General features: G+C 46.6%; 1 protein-coding gene across 2 annotated transcripts in view; it reads right to left on the reverse strand.

Annotated features, from left to right (window-relative positions):
* Positions 1-19619, reverse strand: part of Cemip (cell migration inducing hyaluronidase 1) — a 150569-nt gene that overhangs the window by 21280 nt on the left and 109670 nt on the right. For both annotated transcript variants that reach the window (XM_021166755.2, XM_029480162.1), the window contains exons 12-20: positions 18928-19103; positions 17083-17292; positions 9829-10034; positions 8867-8936; positions 7361-7489; positions 4333-4418; positions 3412-3543; positions 1291-1326; positions 1054-1209 (exon numbers count right to left, since the gene is read on the reverse strand). In XM_021166755.2, the coding sequence (XP_021022414.1) occupies positions 1054-1209; positions 1291-1326; positions 3412-3543; positions 4333-4418; positions 7361-7489; positions 8867-8936; positions 9829-10034; positions 17083-17292; positions 18928-19103 (1201 nt within the window). The remainder of the gene's footprint in view (positions 1-1053; positions 1210-1290; positions 1327-3411; positions 3544-4332; positions 4419-7360; positions 7490-8866; positions 8937-9828; positions 10035-17082; positions 17293-18927; positions 19104-19619) is intronic.

Here is a 19619-nt window from a genome sequence, read left to right on the forward strand (position 1 = left end):
CCAGCTCTCCCTACTCTTCTATTCAGGCTCCCAGATATTGCATATGGCTCCCAAGAAGTCTCTACTCACCCCCAAATTCCCTGTGTTTCCATATTTTTATATTAGTAAGCAGTGATACCATCATCTTGGATCTTGGTTCTCATAGGGCACATCCATGCATTTTTCCAGTTAAAGTGTTCAGGTAGCACATTCTTGCTAGGTCTACATAAACCATATGTTTAAGATCCTAACCTACCTCAATAAAAACTGCAAGGTCCTTCCTAGGTCTCTTCTCTCAAAAGCATTGTAAGAAACCTGTCTGAGCCTATCAGGCTATCATAGATACCTCTGGAAGTCACCAGAATATCCTGTCCCTGGGGGGTGGTAACCTAGAAAAAAATTCTAGAAATGAAGACTCAGAATCACTCATAAATAAAAGGGTCTTCCATATCTCTTAAAATGGAAGAAAGGGCTTCTTGATAAGTCAAGAAGACCAGGTGAAAGCCTCTGTATGCCTCTAGGTGCACTCAGGTGGAAAGTTTCAGTGTGTATGTTTCTGTCTTGATTATAGCAGCAAAAACTGTTCTTTTCATGAAAAGAAGACTAAACCAATTCTAGGGCCTCAGTGGAACAAGCCTAGCCTCTTGCATGCATGGCCACCTTGAGATGATCTGTCTTTGGTTTAAGAGTCCAATCTGTGTGAGACAAGACTGCAGGTTTGATTACTTCTGCTCATCCTGATTGCCTCTTTGCTATAATCAGAATTGAAAGACTTCATGTGAGTTGCTAAGTGGACTCAGAATCCACTTTCTGGACATCATGTTTCCCTGAACATCTAATGGTTGTGTGCTCTTTGGAATCTAGTCTACAAGTGTGTTTTGACATCTTTCCTCATTCCAGATTTCATCCTCATTGTGTCTCAACTATTACTGCAGGTTGATAGAGAGCAGAAAAATTCAAAGTCAACAAATAGAAGTCACCCATTAAGTTCTTTCTTTTCACAGATATCACTCAAGCCACACACACACACTCACTCACTCACACAAAGGGCAGTTCCCATCATTGCAAACCTACTGGCCAATAGGGAGGGTCCTTCCACTGTGGTCCAAGCCACCTGGACCCCAGATCCTGTTGTCCATCATTTCTGTGCCCACATTGCCACTCTCGCCAACAAACAAGCTGTTCTTTATCTCCTGCTTGGAGCCATCATCATATGGGAAGGTTCCACCACTGCAGAGAAGAGATGTCGGGAATGAGATGTCCAAACATAAACTCCCACGAAAGACCAGTCATAATGGCAGTCACTCTTACCTGGCCAGGGTCAGACCAATGCCATTATCAGCAAACCTAGGGACAAGAGCAGACAGTCAGCCCATGCTCTCACTCCACAGTCAATGAGGTGGCAGAAGGAAGGACTCTTCTTTATCATCAGAGTCTATGTGGACATCCTTGAGGTAGGAGTTTTGGTGAGGGAATTGTAATTTTCCACTTTACACAGCAAATGGCTATTCTGGTTCCTCCTCACAGATTTGGTATTCCTTGGAGTGGCAGGTAAAGAGCTAGAAGATGTACCCACATTGGCACAGGTACTCAGTGACTCAGCATGTGGGAACATGGAGCTTTAGCTACAGGAGGGCTGGACTCACAGGCCTCTTTTGCCAGCCCACCTCTGGTTGAGCCCCCAGAGCCTGTGGGGTTGATCAGGAGAAATGGCAGGCAGTGGGTAGTGGGATGGGTGGGGGGCTGTGCTTTCCTACCCCAAGGCCAGCACTACTGAACGTAGGCTATGTGGGGACTACTCTTAGCCATAGTAAGAAACTGAAATAGCTTCATGAAGGAGCAGGACCTTGGGTCTGTGTTGCCTTCATCTCCTTTGTTCCTTGTCTCCCTTTCTGTCCAGTACACCCCAAGAGGCTCATCTCCTCCGGGTACCATTTTCATGCGCCATTGCTGCTTCTTGAATCTCTAGTGGCTTCACATCTCCTATAAGCCCAAGCCTAGGTTTTGCTCTGGCACGCAAGTCCCAAGTCATCTCTGTTCCCTTCTGTTTCAGCCATGCTGGGCTGATCCTGATTTCCACAAGCTCTCCAGTTCCCAGCACACCTCAACGGAGCTTTCTTTCAGTACTCCATGTTTCCTCCTCAAAGATCTATCTAGCCAAACCAATCAACCAAGTCTCATCTAGGACACCAAGCTCTCCAGCTCTCTTTTAATCCCTGTCCCCAGCTTTTCCTCATCTCTGGTATCACCTGGTGTTTTGCTATGGTCCCTTCACATTCCACTGTGACCCTAGGGACATTACAGACACTCATAACTTCCTTTTCCATCCATATGGGTGACTCAAACATTTGTCCTATCTTGTTTTTGGAAGATTTGAGACATTTATTCTGCATACTTTGTGAGAATTTCCAACTCAGCACATCTTAAAACACAGCTAACCCACCCCCACTTGCTCACTATTCTGAATTCTTGGGCTTATCCACACTTTCCTTATCTACGATTCCCTCCCACCAGAACTAAAGTGTGGTATTCCAGTTGGCTGTCTTCTTTCCCACCTCTAGGAGTAACCTTTTCCATCCTTGCCTGCATCCAGGGATACTAGAGTCTCCCTAAGTCCCCAGCAGCCACACTGGATTAATACTCAAAGTCCTGGAAGATATCATTCTGTCAGCTCCAGACCATGTCAACTCTGTCTATGTGTAGGACCACAGCCCTGATGCCAGCCAGACTCTGGGATTCCTTAAACTGTCTAGTGGAGGATAAGAAGATGTGGCCCCTATTGGCAGGGTGCTTCATTATTTCCTTGCAGAAGGAGAACCATGGTTGGCATCAGACTTCTGGGGACTTTACATCATAAATCAATGTTTTTGGCTTGTTTTATTGGGTGTAGAATCTAATGGCCTTAAGCATCAAGCCTCTCTCTCTCTCTCTCTCTCTCTCTCTCTCTCTCTCTCTCTCTCTCTCCCCCCTCCGTCACTCCCCACTTACTAGCTATGCAACTTAAGACACTAACTGAGCTTCAATTTATCATCAGTGGAGTTAGGATTTTGTATTTTTATTTTTAAAATTTGCATTCTTGAGAAATACAGTGAGAATAAAAAAGAAAACCAAAACCAGAGTTTAGGCACTCAGTGAGTACGCAGGACCATGACCCCCTTTTCCCTTCCTGCACTGACCACCCATGTAACCATGAATGAGAGTCCCCCATAAGTAACCCATAGTGCCCAGCACTGTTGGTGAATCTGACATGCTGCTGTGGGGTTTCTTCCTCCCCTGGTCACTGTCTGCTATCATCCTATACTCCTGTCTTGCAGGGGGGAACAGAAAGCTGAATGTCATTAAGTTTAGAACCTCTCTGCCTTGCTTACTCTTCAGCCTAGAAGAGGAACATCAAGCCTCTTTGGTGGCAGCCACCTTCCTTTCCAGACTCACCGACAGCTGTCCAGCCACACATCCCCACCCCGCAGCCAGGCTCCATGATCCTGGTTCTTGTAGGCAGTAAAGTGTCGGATAATGGCTGGTTCCCGAGGTTTCAGTGGGTCTGCATCCTGGTGAGGGCTGTACCTGGAGCATGGGAGAATACAGGGTGTATTCTTTCTGAGCTCTGTAAGCTGCTTTCCACTTACAGGTCCCAGATATCTCTGACTCAGCAGATATTCATTGGCTATGTCATGAACAACTCTGAGCTTCTAGAGACAGGAGGTAACATCTCTAGGACCCAGCTCCATGCAGGAGACAGATAAGGGGTCCCACTGTTGCTAATGATCTTGAAGTTTGACAACCCTGTTTTTGTTTCCTTTGAGATAGGTTCTCATTATGTAGCCTTGGGTGGCCTAGAACTCACTGTGCAGACCATGCTGATCTTGCAGAGATCTTCCTGCTTCTGCCTCTCAGGTGCAGAATTAAAGGAGTTAAAGGCATGCACCACCCCATCCAGCCTTGACAATGACCTTTTAAAAGCAGTCTTTGGTCTTCAGCTAAGCTCTGGATTGACTTGTCAACCTGGCTATCTAATTCCTTGCCATTAAAGTTGCAGTAGATGCTTTTTTTCTGATCACCTTTGTCTCCCTGCCCATCATGTCACAGCTCTGGCCATCCCCAATCTTCTGTTTTATGGTCTTGGCTCTGTGGAGGGGTCTGGAAATTGCTAGGAATTTCTGCTCTCCCTTCAGTTACTGGAGTCTGGACTCTAATTCAGACTTAGTTTAGACTTCTATCACAGTTCCATATCTCAACAACTGGCTCAGTGCCAGCTAGTGAGCACTCATTAGGGGAAGAAATGCAGGACTGAAGCAGAAGAAAAGGAAGCAAGCCAAGAGGTCCCAAGGGACAAGGTTTCCCAGGGGTTCTTACCTGGCAGAGATGATGGAGAGGAAGGGCCGTTTATCCTTGGCTGAGGCCTCAGTTGTCTTGACTCCATTGTCTATGATCATGCCAGCCTGGAAACAAAGGACACATTAGCTACTACCACTGCCCACAGCCATCTGCTCACACCAACCTAGGCACATGCTTTTGAATATGTCCCTATACCCAGCAATTCTTAGACTATGTTCATGGACGTAGGGTATACAGTGAGAGAAGGAGAAAGCCAGTGTCATTCTGCATTTCTCTGACCAGATCTGAGAGGACCAGGCCTGTGTGTGTGTGCATGTGGTGCGTGCATGTGTGTGTTTGTGTGTGTGTGTGGTGGAGTAGATGAATAAACCAGTTTTTTTTTAAAGATTGATTTATTTTATGTGTATGAGTATTCTATCTGCATGTGCACCTGCATGCCAGAGAGGGCATCAGATCACATTATAGATAGTTTTGTGCTACCAATGGTTGCTGGGAATTGAACATAGGACTCCTACAAGAACAGCCAGTTCTCTTAACCTCTGAGCCATCTCTTCAGCTTCCATAAACGAGGGTCTAAACTAGAGTCTCTAACTTGGGGCCATATAGCCAATTCCATATACAGAACTCACACCAGTTTATGGAGTTCCTATCCCAGATTCCTAAACAAGGTCTACCAGTGTGCACTCAGAAATGCATCACAGACTTTCAAGTGAAATACTGAACTTGTCTCTCCCATCATGTGAGAGTCATGACTTCCTACAGCCTGTTCCAGCTCCTGCTTGATTTGAGGAGAAAGGCTAACTCTTTTAAAAAAAGATTTCTTTGAGACAGGGCCTCATGTAACCCAAGCTGGCCTCAAACTTGCTATGTAGCCTAGGCGACTTTGAATTTTTCATTCTCTTGCTTCAGCCTCTCGAGTGCTGGGATTACAGGTGTATGGGATCACATCTTGTCTATACACAAACCCAGGGCTTCATGTACATCCAACAAACACTCTTACCAACTGAGCTATGTCCCTAGCTCTGAGTCTGGTTTTCTTCTTTAGTGCCAAAGCTGTCTCCTTTTAGACAGAAGGTGGGTTGGGATAGAAGTGGAAGTCCTGGAGGCCACCATCCAGTCCCTTTCACTCCCAGATCCCCCTGGCCTCTTAGGAGGCTCATACCAGCTGTGTCTCCAAGTTCCTATTTGTTCTCCAGTGGGCTTTAAGTTTACAACAGTGATGACGAGAGCTTACACTCTTGGTTCTGTTCTCACACACTGATGCTGGCAAGTCCCCTCACTTCTTTGGCTAGTCATATCATTATCTGTAAAGTTGGCTAATGATACCACCTTCACAGAGTAGCTGTGGTGACTGTACAAGATGCCTGAGAAATGACTACATGACTGCATGAGATGAATGTGGTGTCAGTCTTCCTGGATAGAAGCATCCAGGATATAGACCATATAGACCATATAGTCTATATAGACCATATAGTCTCTGCTTAGACTGTCAAGCTGGTCCAGCTGTAGATTCTTTCATTTCTCTCTGCCTATCTCAGAAGAGTCCCTCCTGCCCTCACAAATGCTAAATCACCCTTCCTACACACATCTATGTCCTTGACTCTGACTTGACTTCCTATTAGAGATGTTGCTTTTGATTGCATTACTCCCCATCCCAGCCCCCTTTGCTGCCCAGTCCTGTGGATCTGGTCTCTCCAGTAGGAAATCTTGAGGATCCAGGGAATGGTGGGTCCCACTAAGAGGCCAATGTGTTTTCTGTCCTTCTCTAACAGTGATATGGTCTAAGCACCTGCCTTTGCATGGGGCTGTTCAACATCTAGCCACACCCCCCTCCACATTTCTGCCACTGCCTCTGGAATTGTCCCCCTGCTCAGTCTCTGAGACATGACTAAGGAGGTCTCTCCTCTCCCCTGCTCATGGCTCTCTCCTTATCACTGGCTTTTGTCTTCTTACCCTCAGGTTTCAGCATGGATCTGCTCTGAACATAGGTTCCTTATTTCTGAGTCTTCTTCTAGGTTCCATGTTTTTGAAACAAGTTTTCTTTGTATGTGAATGCAGAGACCAGAGGTGGATAACAAGTGACTTCTATTGCTTTCTTTGTTGTTGCTGTTATTTTAATAGATGTTTCTTCATTGAACCTGGAGTTCACTGGCTAAATGGCTGGCCAGGGGCTTTGGAATTTGCCTGTCTGTTTTCCCATCAACAGGGTTACAGGCATGTACTTTTGCTTTTGTGCTTGTATGGCAAGAACCTTAAATACTGAGCTATTTCATTAGTTCTCTGAAATATCTCTTTTTTTTTATTCTGGATGTCACCTATTCCTCTCTGGCAGTCCCCTGGATGTACTATTAAGAATTGGACCAGATACCAGCTTGTTTGTTTACTATCCCTATGTCCTAGAAACATAGGGGTTCATCTTTATCTCAACCTTATTCCAAGTTCTCTTGGTGTGTCCAATGGCTCCAGTCTTATATCTTGCTCCTATGGGAAGATTCTTGATATATTGAGGCCCCAGCCATCTCAATACTTCTCCCTTTTGCTCTAGACCCAAGCTTGGAGCAGAGCTTGCACTGGTACTCAGGAAAGGAGGGCGATAAATGAAGGTGGTCAAGAAGTTTCTCATTTTCCACCTACTGACTTAACACTGCACAGATGGAGCCACCCACTCCCCAGAAAGGATGGAGAAAGTCCTGGATGCCAATGCCACTCAGAACCATGTCTAACCTTCCTGTAATTCATGGCCAGGCCTCATTTCAATCTCATTATAACTGATGCCTACAATAGAACCACAAAATCAAATCTGATATCCAACCCAGCATCTTTTGGGAGTGGAAACTGGGGTGAAGGCACACCTTGCTCCTTTGGCTGTACAGGTGCTGTGATGAGGCAGGGCCCCACAGGAGACTTGTGGTGAGTGACCTGCAGGCTTTGGAAGGCTGCTCTGGACCCACAATAAGAATGCAGCCCTTCCAGGCTCTAATCATCTGCAGGTTGGGGCAGGGGAGTGAAAAGGCTAGCCATAGTGACATATCACAGAAAGACTTACCCGGTAGTTAGAATGTGCTCGATTGTTGTAGAATTTACCCAGGGGAATGTGCTCAGAATAACCTGGGGAGTACATTCCCACAGAGGGGCCCGTTGGCACATGGTGAAAAATGAACCAAAATCCAGTTTCCTGTTGGGACAAGGCACAGGAGAGAGAGACACAGAAATTAGTGGCAGTGAGTTCCTAATTGCGTGACCCAGGCTGGGGTAGTGGATGCAGTACTGTGTCCAGAACAAGTCATCACCACACACATCTGAGTGGTCCAGTGTTTATACACCATTCACTACCAAACACATACACATGGTTCAGTGCTGGGATAAAGGCAAAAGCTTGAGGCTACTGTAATTTGTAAGGTCCTTGTCAGGTCTCACTCTTCACATCGGCCGCCTTGTTCTCTGTCTGCACTCACTAGTGGGTGTGAGTTAGTGAGTCACTGCAGAGGTTAGACTCCTGATGGATAGAATTCCAAAAGCGAATGTTATATAGCCTTCCTTAGAGATCTGGACACTGAGGCCCAGAAAGAACAAGAGACTGGGTCAGAGTCAAGGCCTCAAGCAAAACGAGCAGCTGGGGAGAAGTGGGTTAGATCAAGGCTGTTGGAGTAGAACATGATACTTGTTGCCTATCTGCCACCACCCAGCTATATGGGGCTTTGGACACACTAGGTCTCATATATTAGCTTCCACCCTAGCCCATGTTTATGTTAGAATCACTTGGTGATAGCTTATAGCACTGACCTACCAGGCACCATCCTAAGGCAAAATGACTCATTCTCTAACAAATGACTGTACATAAATTGCTTAGTGCTCTGAGATGAAACATCCCCCATGGGGTCTTTCTTGTGTTTGAACACTTGGTCTACAGGTAGTGAACCTGCTTTTGGAGGTTGTGAAATCTTTAGGAGAGGAAGACAAAAATGGAGGATGTAGGTCATGGAGGTGGGGTTTGAGTATTATATAGCCTGGCTCCACCTCCTGTCTTCTCTGTTTTCTAAAACATCTTTTTATTTTAATGTTTTATGTGTATGAGCATTTGGTTCTTACATATGCCTGTATAGACCATGTGTGCCTGGTATCCACAGAGGTCGGAAGAAAACATAGGACCCCCTGAAACTGGAGTTATGGGCGGTTGTGACCCACCATGTGGAAGCTGGGACTCAAACTTGGACCCTCTGCAAACGCAAATACTTTTAACCACAGAGCCATCTCTCCAGCCCCTCCTACTGTTTCTTGATCCACCCAGATGGGTACAAGCTCTTGCTGTCACAGCCACAGGTGACTCCAGCCACCATATCTTCCCTCCTACTATGGACTGTATTCTCTTATGCCACAAGCCAAAATAAATGACTTAATAGCTGTGGTGACCAGGGTTATGAAGCGACAGGCTGAACTATTGTTTAAAGCCAAGTTGCAGGACTCCCCACCATATAGATGAGTGATCTTGAGCTCTAAGCATAGCATCTCCAGGGAAGCCACTGCCAGCCCTACCTTGGTTACTTCTGCTTACCTCAGACCCTGCAGCTGCACAGTTGATGAGATTGTTGTTGGGATTCGCCATCCAGAACGTGGACACGGCACTGTAGGGAAAGGACAGAAGTTGAGCACAGACATAACAAAGACCTCTAGCACTCCCTGCTACCCAGTGGGAGAGCCAAACGGTTAGACAGCAATATTAGTAGAATCTGTTGCCTGAAACTTAGGAGGTGATTGGTGTATCCATTTGTGACTCCACTTTCTCACCAGCAGACAGAGCATTTAAAGTTGTGCACTGTTCAGGGCTGGAAAAGTGAGGTGTGGATTGTACCTCTGCAGAAGCATGAATTTGAGTTTGAGAAAGCAGACCTGTCTAAGGGAGGTTGTATGGGCAGGAAGAAACGTGTCTCTGTCTGCATCTACTTCTCTGTTTCTGTCTGTGTGTCTCTTCTGTGACTCTGTCTCTTCACTGTCTTTCTGTCTCCATGTCTGTGTTTCCCTCCATTCCTCCTTTTGTTTCTCTGCCTTTGTATCTCTGTGTCTCAAAGTCTGTTTCGGTTTCTCCTATGTCTGTCTCTGTTTTCCTACCTGCCTGTATTTTTCTATCTCTGCCTTTCTGTGTCTCTTTGTGACACCGTGTCTCTCTCTGGTTAAAAAAGAGATTATTGTGGTACTATGTACATGTCAGTAGTGATTGTGGTAACTGTTCACAAGATTCCATACGGTATAGAGCCGCAGGTGAGCCACAGTTCTCCAGACCAAACAGTGCTAGTGAGGCTCACAGAGGAGGGGGGATAGAGGAGGGAAGAGGGAGGAAGGAGGAGGGAAGAAGGAAGAGCTACTCTTGGTACCTCACTCTGAGAAGCAGGCAGAGGTGAGCATCTTGTTTTTAAAGGTCCTGAGGCAGGATATTGAGTATTCATGCTCATCCCCTCTCCCCTCCCTCCTGCAGACCCAAGAGTAAGGAATATCCTGCAGTACCATGTGTGCACTTACTTGCAGTCCTGCCTGGGCTTGGGGATGTACCCTGGGTATGAGTCCTCTGTGATCACTTTGCACATCCTGCTATCTCGATCGGATGGGAGAAGGGTCCCTGACTTAACAAGGAGGCCAAGGCAGTGGTCAAAAGTGTTGCGTTCCTCTGGCCCATCTTCAGTGAAGAAGCAGTGGCCCAAAGAATTATAGCCCACAACATCCTTAATCTGCAAGGTTAAGACAGGAGTTTTACTCAGCACCCAAATGTGCATATGTATACATAGTTATTCAACAAGCATGAAATAGTGCTGAGCCATACCAGGTCTGCGTAGGCTGGGAGTACAGACAACCTTGCCTTCAGGCAGGGTGGGCGACAAGAGGTTGAATGTGCTGGGGATGAGGCTTCGGTGGGTAAGGATGGGGATAAAATACAAGAAGTGCAAAGGTGGGTTCAAGGGGAGACTAAGCTGCTGAAGACACGGCTTGCCAAGACTTCCCGAGGAGGGTCTCCAGGGCCAGAGTGAGGAGCAGAGCAGCCCTCAGGAGGCAGCACCACAGGAGGCCTGGGGGACCTTTCATGAATGTCTGAACTGATATCATTTTTGTTGGGTTGGGTTGGGTTGGTTTTCAAGACAGGCTTTCTCTGTGTAGCCCTGGCTTTTCTGGAACTCTCTCTGTAGACCAGGCTGGCCCTGAACGCATCATAGAGATCCACCAGACTTTGCTTCCCAAAATACTGGGATTAAAGGCATGTACCACCATCACCTGGCAACACTAATCTACTTTTATGAGCCCTTCAGCCCAAGCCAGTTTGTTAGCCCATGATGCCCACCAGGACACCTTTGCACCCCAGACTGAGAATCAGATCAGGTTGGTAAATCCATCTCTCAGCTCACCTTCCTAGATAGAAAATCAGAAAGCACATTTTGAAGAGGCACTGTGAGAGCCTAGTGTGGTCTCAGCATCAGCACCAGGAAGCTCTCACACCAGCCTGCTACCTTGCTCTATCACTACCACAAAACTATGACCTCCAGCATCTCCAGAGCCTCAGAATCCTTAGAGAGCCCTGTCCTGACCCCTAGTTCCCTGTTCACACCAGACTCTGACAACAGTGTCTCTCCCACAGAGGCTCTGGCTTTGGCCCAAACACTCTAGAGATGCTCTCAGCTTACAAGGTACAGTGGGTGAGGGTGGGAGCCCTTTGCATATCTTTACTGTGTTCTTCCATCCCTGCCTGTCCAGTGACTTCATCCAATGAGATCTTCCCTGCTTCCTTGTGACCTCAGATCAACCCACACCTCTTAAGGAGCTGCCAGTGTACCAGGAGCTGGAAAATCTGTACACCATCCAAATGTCTTTGGCACTGACTGAAATACCAAGGCCATTGCCCTTAGCCCTGGTGCCACTCACTACAAGGAACTGTCTTGCTCACTGCAGGCCACTCAGTAACCCTGGTCTGTCTCTGCCAGGTGTCAATATCACACACTACCTAAAAGTTGTTTCCAGACTTCCATTACTCAGTAATCCACTGTGTAGGAACGATGACAAGATTGTGTCTAATGGAAAAGCATTGATCAAAGGTGAGCAACTCAGGTCCTTCCAGGCTCTTACATTGCAGGTGCCTGCTCCCTAACTGCGAGACTGTCCATCAGCTGTTAGAACCATACCCACACAAAACCCTTGCATGGCTGAACGCTGACTGGTCTCATAGACCTTATTTTCTCTGCAATCTTACAAAGTAATCTTGCAATTTTTGTTTTAGAAATGAGAGAGATGGGGAGGGGCGTGGTATGGGAGGTTTTTTGAAGGGGAAATAAGGAAAGGGAATAAAATTTGCAATGTAAATAAAACATCTAGTAAAAATAAGTAAATACAAAAGAAAAAAGAAAGAAAGAAATGAGAGAGATGAGCCTGGGAGAAGCTAAGCAATTGTCCAAGGTCACAAAAGCTTACTGGGCAAAGCCAGGGTGGAGACATTTGGTTTTTCAGGCCTGTGTGTTCACTCTGTCAGCTTACTCCACTCCCCACTCCCCTTGCTTATACCAGGCAAGCTGTCTGCCTCTTAAAATGAGCATCCTTCCTTTAATCTTTGGTTTTAATCTTTGACAAGGGCATGACCTTGAGGCTCATTCACTCCTTCAATGGGCATTTCAGTCAATGCCAAGGTCATCCAGTGGGATGTTCCCTTCTCTCCTAGTGAGAAATGAAAGCTTGTTATAAATAGCCCAGAAAGACAAGTCTGGGAGGGGATGCGGCTGCACTTGCTGGCAGAGACTTCTAAGATCAAATTCAATGTCTGGCCTTGCAGAGGAGGAAACCATGCCCAGAGAAGGGATGTGGGGTATCCCAGGGAATTTATATGTTGGAGCTCCTGTCTTCTGCTCATGATCTTTCTGACTTTTCCTTACCCATTTGCCCTGCACTTCAGATCTCTGAAAGTAAGTGAATGAGTTAGGAACATTTTTCTAATAAACACTCAAAGAGGAGCTGGCTTCTAAGACTTGTGAGAGGTGCTGTGAACAGAAAAGGCTTCACCAGAAGGAAGAAAAACAGCTGCTGCTATTGGAAGTCCAGTTCTTACACATGTTACACATGTTTCAACCTTATCTCAGTGGACGCCACTCGCAAGGACGAAACTCAGACTTCATTTTCATCAATGCCAGAAACAGAAACAGAAACCAGTCCATTGCTTAGCTGTTGCAACAAGGCCGCCAGAGTCAGGAGAAAAGTGGGGCAAGAGCAAATGAAAGTCTGGAGCAGGAGATGAAGTGTTCATATCATTACTCAGTCACAGACTTACTCTGCTACACTGAGCATCCCTGTGTGATAGAGGGGATGCTAAAAATGTTCTCAGATCATTTCTCCTTAGAATAATTCACAGAGTTGACTATTAGAGATAATAAGTGAAGGGATAGATACATAAATAAATGGAGGTAGGTAGATAGATGGTAGATAGATAGATAGATAGATAGATAGATAGATAGATAGATAGATAGATAGATAGATTGAAGAAATGGATGGTGGATGATAATGATAGGTTATAGATAGATAGATAGATAGATAGATAGATAGATAGATAGATAGATAGAAATGGATGATGGAAGGATAAATGATAGGAAATAGATAGATAAATGGTAGGTAGGTAGATAGATGATAGATAGGGATAGTGGGTAGATAGAAAATTAGATATCATTGTTAGGTAGATAGACATACAGGCAAATAATAAACAGATGGTGGTTGCATAAGAAAATATCTAATAAAATAAAATAAAATAAGAAAGAAAAAAGAAAAGGAAAAAAGAATGGTGCTTCAATTAACCAAGCACAGCAGAAATAAGTGGTTGGTTGACTCTCTTGACTATGCAGGATTCCACTATAGATTCAGTCAAGCTCAGACCAGAAATATTTCTTTTAAACGAACTGTCTAAGAGGACCATGTACTGAGATTATTTCACCTTGCCATCGGTCCCCAAACAATATGGGATGCCAACTAGAGGTAATTTTAAGTGCAAGGGAGCAAGCACATTGGTACGACGCAACTACCAGGTCATTTTATACTAGACTTGAAGGATTTTGGCACCCTTCAGGGGGCAGTGAGACCAAAGAGGATGCTATTTCTGCAGTCTAGGGTATGAATGATATAATATATATCACTGAGAAGCCTCACAGCGAATTCAGTCCTTTTAAAAAGAAAAATTACTTCCAAGCTTCTGACATTATTTAAAAAACTTAAAAATAAAATTCCTAAGGAGAAGCTGGCCTTGGAGTGCAGGCAAGGGTCATTTGTTTTGAAGATCTTAATGAGTTTTTGAATATGCAAATAGAAGTTGAGAGAGGAAACAGAACAAAACCCTGCCTAAAAAGGGAAGGAATGCTTTCAAGGCTGGGCAGGGAAGGTAGGGAGGGTTGGGGGGCAAGGATGGGGGAGGATAGAGCTTGTAAGGTCAGGGTGCTGCTTGAGGGAAAGCATGTGACCTGGAAGAGGCAGTGAGACCAGAGAGACCTGGGTTCTCTTCCACTCTGTCAACTTCTGCTCTGCTCTGGAGTGTTCTCTTCCTCCGTCTCCCAGTGCAGCCCTGGACCAAGTTGCTTTGAGGGAGAGGAAAGATGGAGTCTGGGTCCAACATCTGGGCTCAAGTGGGAAGGAGAGGAGAGAACAACTACACAGCTTGAAAAGTGAAGGATACGTTCAAAGACCCTGGAAAAGGGGTGGTGAGTCAGAGACAATGGAAGCCTTTCCCATAATTCCCAGGCTGCGCAGCTGGCAGAGAGGATACTGGGTTTCCCCACCAAGGGATCCAGCCATCTTTAGCAGAACGCCAAGCGAAAGGTGAGGCCTCAGAGATAGAATGCTTAGCGGCTGACTGGATGCACTGGTATCTGGAGCCATGCAGAGCACAGCAGTTGCAACCTGTTGGGCACATCTTGGCTTCATACCACAGGCGTTTATAATAAAGATAAGTTGTGAGCAAGTCCTCAGAAAGGGTATGCTTTCTTCTGCGCAGTCTCCCAGGCTTAAAGAAAGGAGGTAGAAGACAGCAGAACTCACACTGGGGTCTTTGTACCTCCTGCTACAGGTCAGGGATATATTGATTGCCTTCCAGTAATAGACGATTTCAAGGTCCTGCTTAGGAGCTCGAAATACACATGAAGATGCTCTAAGCCCATTCTCTGTGGCCCTGCAGAGAGTGTATGCAGAATCTCTTTTTGGGGAAAGTCTTCCATCCTGTACCTGCAAGCATCCTGGGGAGAGTCAGTGGAGAGTCTCCTTCTGAAGTCAGGCTTCCTCTTGGCACCTGCCAGGGAGCCTGGGTGCTCTGCTACATTGCCAGAAGGACATCCTCAACAATGCTACTATCACAGGAGACATTCCTACAGCTTCACTCCATGGACTAAGAACAGGGACTTAGTGAATGGCAGAAGCAGTGTGAGAACAGGGCCATGTGACCAGAGGAGGGCAGGCATTGCTAACAGGTCCATCAATGTGGTGGATTTCTGCTGTAGACCCTTCGTATGTGAGCATGCATTGGGACTTTTCAAAGTGGCAGGGAGGCCAAGAGCAGCTAGCTACACTGGCCCCACTTTTTGGTAGAAGCATATGCTGCTATCTCCCGGAAACAGAGGTGTTTTCACAGACCACATAGAGATGCAGGAGCACACAGGGCTGCTGCTATTTAATGTACCCTCAAAGCATGTCACTGTGTTATCTGGCCTCATCCTCCTAACCACCCTTTGTAGTAGACTCTATCAGCCTTTTCCCTGGAGGAAACTGAGGCCCAGGATGTTTCCATCCCTTCCTGCAACTCTGTGCCAGTGAGTTTTGAGTTTCTGCTGAGTCCCACAGCACTGACACTGAGAACAAAAGCAAAGAGATTCATGAACTGAGGGAACAATAGTTTGCTAAACTCAGTAGCGTTTTAGAGCCACACTGCTGAAAGCTGTTTCTTAAACTTAGAGGAAAGCAGACATTGAAGAGCTTATATATGTATATGTATGTATATGTATGTATGTATGTATGTATGTGTATATATATATATATATATGTTTTGTCAGAGGGAATTTGTTTAACTTTGAACTAGAAGGGACTACAGAGGTGGCTCAGTGGTTAAAAGCACTTGTTGATCTTACAGAGGATTCAAATTTGGTTCCTAGTACCCATATCACAGCAAACAACCCGCCCTAACTCCAGTTCCAGGGATCTGACTTCTGTGGGTACCAGGAAGGTGCATGGTATACATATATAACCCTCAATGTGAGGACTCACACAGATACAATAAAACGATCTTTTTAAAAATAAAATAATACATGAGGGGACAGGGGGTGGGGTGTGTGTGTGTGTGTGTGTGTGTGTGCCTGAAGCAGGGGATGTGTGAAGCTGGCTCCCAAGGATGGGAGTACATGGGAGGAAGAAAGGGAAGAGATGTGAGAGATGGCCTCCTGGAACACTTCAGGACCTGCTGGGTAGAACAAGGTACTGAGGCTCCTCTTGGCTCCATACAGCTAAGATTCCTTCTTTCTAGTGTCCTGGGGAGCTGCTTGTCTGGGATCCACCCACTTTTGACCAGGGATTGTGTTAGCAAAAGACTTCTAACACATACCCACCACCACCACCACCACCACCACCACCACCACCACCACCACCACCACCATGTCCTCTGCACTCTAAAGCATAATAGCATGTTTGTCTCTATATGGATTCTTTTGTTTCTGTTAACTGACCCCCATACCCCAAAAAAGCATAGTCACCCACTGGTAAACCCGTCAATTCAGGCAGCAAAGAAAAGCAGGCAGTGTCCACAAGGCCAGCTCCCAGAGCAGCGGCATTCTGGAAGTCGTACAAGCAGACATTCCAAGAGCATTCAAAGCCAATTTGTAAAACTGCCGGTCTGTCTGGGATATGGCCCTGCTGCTGCCTGCTTGGCTCAGAGAACCGGAGACCTGGACCATCTCGATGGCAAGCTATGCAGTTTGGTTCCACCTTGGAAATGCTGCAATAAGACTGCCCCTCCAGATCTATCTCAATTGCTTGGCCAGAAAACACAGTTCAGAACTGATTGGTGGTAGGTCCCTGAATGGACACTAGATTAAGGTTGGAACTGGCACCTCAACCATGTGGTAGATGGATGACAAGGGAGCTAAGAGATGTTCCTTCCCAATTTGGCAGCTGGCATACCCAGGAACAGGGCAGGAGGAAGTCTTTGCTAACAGTGTTGCACAGATCTTCTTGTTGGACGAAATTGTCCAGGGTTCTTCTCTAAGTGTCTAACTCTATTGTGGGGACCACCGACAAATCCAATTGTCCCAGGCCAGATCTCTAGGAGGTGGGGTGGGTGCCGTAACTCACTGTTTTCTCTTTCCCACCACAGTCTCTTGACTCCCCCACCTCGCTGAGATAACATAGACTGCTGGAGATGGCTCCACACCAGTTCTGGAAGGCTGTATTTCACTGAGGTACCGGCTCCCCATGCTGTCCTGGTGGTGTACCACACGCCCACTCAGCTTCCCCAGTGCCAGCTGTTCTGTGGTAAGACCTGGACTCCCTGCTCTGAAGATGAGTTGCTAGGATAATACAGCCAGGACTATTTCACTCTCATCCTCTATCCAAGCAAACTGAAGGTAACACGGTGGTCTGCGGGACCCACAGGAAAGAAACGGAAGACCTGACTGATTCGGTACTTCTCCATATTCACATTGGAAGACAGTGAGAAAACACAGCACAAGGTGTCCCTTCCCCCGCATGGCCAAAGTGTAGACACGCTTCCAGCAAGGCACTTACCAACAGACCGTTGGAGCCATGGACAGTGACGCATCGGGAGAATGTGTGATGAATGGAGAGGTCCCTGATGTAGGTAGGGGGGTCATAGCCTCCCTGTTCATCCAAATCTCCAGCCAGGTGGAAGTGAATTGGGTACTGGCCCACCAGCTGCTGCCCCATGTACTTCAGCTCCACGCCCTCCAAGTGGGCTGCTTTAAACCCCAGTGCAAACTGCAACAGGAAAGTGAAAGTCAAAAGAGCCCCAAGGCAGCCCCTGCTCTCCTCCCTCCCCCACCATGCTAGCTGACCTGCATTCCCAGAGGACAGAGGTATTACCTTCCTAGTGCTTTGACACTGGGTTTTACTGAGTACATCCTGGTTACTCAATAAATCAAAGAGGCTCTGTGTACATGGCAGAGGATGCCTGGTCCTTCTTACACTAAGGGAGTCCACCAAGGCTTTACAGGATGCTGCAGTATATCAAGTTGTTTAGATTGGAAATGCCCAGGACAATAGGCTTACTTTGATCTTCCTTTACAACCTCCATAGCCATCTATGAGGAGGGGATGATCCTAAAATGTTTAGGGGGTAGGGGTGACATAAAACATGCCCTGGGAGTGCTGGAGAGTGGAGGACTTGGGGTATCATTGTTTACTGTGTGAAACCTTCTTCTTCTCTGATGCTGGAGATACCATGAGCATCTGCTCTGGGGACATGCACAGGGCTGCTCCTGGATGTGCTCAGGGAAGCTGCTTGGGCAGATGATGCCTGCGTTCCAGGAGCTCGGGGGAATGAACAGTGTAAAGTGACCAGGGTCAGAAGTGGGCTCTGCCAACTTCTGTCAGAGGAGTTGGTGACACGATGACCATTTCTCCTAGATTCCGGCACCCACTGGAATGCTGGTCCAGTGGCAATGCCTGGAGAGCAGTGTTGAGAATGATTATGAGCCTAGCTTGGGCTTCATGGGCAAGAGGGGTGTGGGAACTCAGGCCATCCTCAAGACTGAGAGGGGCTGCAGTAGCTGGTGTGACAGAGGACTGCTGTTTCCACTGGATCTCACTATGTTCTCAGGTACCTTCAGTGGTGACAAGAGACAGAAAAGACCCACAGACTACGGACTGGAGAGTAGAATTCCTAAAATGTAGATCTGTACCACAAGGCTCTCCCCACCTAAAAGGTCAGCAGAGCTCCCATTGTGAACTCTCAGATTCCCTCATCGACCTCTTTGTTTGCATTATTAAAAAGAATTACGCTTACAGCACATGATTTTAGCCTCAAGAGAATTCCTTTACAAAATTCACTCTGATGCTCTCTCTTAGCGTTGACTCCAATAACCATGTGAAGAACATGGAGGAACATGGAGGACCTCTGTGTTTATTGGACTATTTACCAGGCCAGATAAACAGCATTTTGAACAGAGATAAACAAAGTTTCTCTTTGAAGAACTATTAGGAGTACTGGGGAACTAGGGTTGCTTTGTATGACATTGAGAGACTTGCTGCTACCTGTGGCTGTCTTTCTAGATCAAGGGTTCTCAACCTTCCTAATGCTCTGATCCTTTAATACAGGTCCCCATGTTGTGGTGACTCCTGACCATAATATTATTTTCATTGCTACTTTGTAACTGTAATTTTTCTACTGTTATAATTATAAAATATCAGCACTTTCCCATGGACTTAAAATAAGTATCTGATATCTGACCCATGTGAAAGTCCCATGATTGGTAAAAAAGACATCTCCTAATGGTGTACTTCTCTTCCAACCCCCTGCTCCACCATCCCTGTGCCTCCCACGAGTCTCTGTCCACAGCTGGAACCTTGAGTACCCTCCTGTAGGGCTAAGAGCCTTAGCCAGGCACATTCCTACCTTGATGTGGCCCCCAAAGGTATCGAAGTCAAAGAAATCACAGATGTGATTGGTGTAGGGGTAGCATCTGTCCTCCATCTCCCCCATCACCACAATGTTCCGAGTCAGGAGTCCGACCTCAGCCCGCATGTCTACACCATCAATCTCCTCCCCAATATGTAGGTACTGTGGTTTCCCTAGGGCACAAGAGGGCAGGGAAGCAGAAGGGCAGGTGAAGCATGCACACTGTGTACCCATCCAGTACTCCCGCAGCTGTAGTTTGCTCTTCACTAGACCCTCATTCATCTTGGGCCCCATGGCCCTTGCTTCCATGATACGGAAGAACAAAGCTCTGGTAGATGTAGTCCCACACCTAGGAGTGGAGCCACAGTTCCTAGCTACTCGTGCTCAGCTCTTAAGGCCATGGCAGGTGTGGTTTACTTGTCCAGAATATACACACTGCTTCTGATTTTCAGAGCTAGACTCTTCCATGAGTCATCTCATACAGGGCTTCCCAGAGGAGCTGTGTTTCCCCACTTCCTTACAGGGAGGCGTGGCCACAAGATGTACAGAGAAGTGCCAGGTGTAACCTTGGTTTGTCTCTCTGGTGGTCCAACCTCATCCAGCAAAGAAAAGCCGCAGCCTAGAGGTGGCAGAGCAACAAGAGAGAGACAGAAGACACACACACACACACACACACACACACACACACA

The sequence above is a fragment of the Mus caroli genome, chromosome 7, assembly GCF_900094665.2.
Source record: "Mus caroli chromosome 7, CAROLI_EIJ_v1.1, whole genome shotgun sequence".
Classification (NCBI taxonomy): domain Eukaryota; kingdom Metazoa; phylum Chordata; class Mammalia; order Rodentia; family Muridae; genus Mus; species Mus caroli.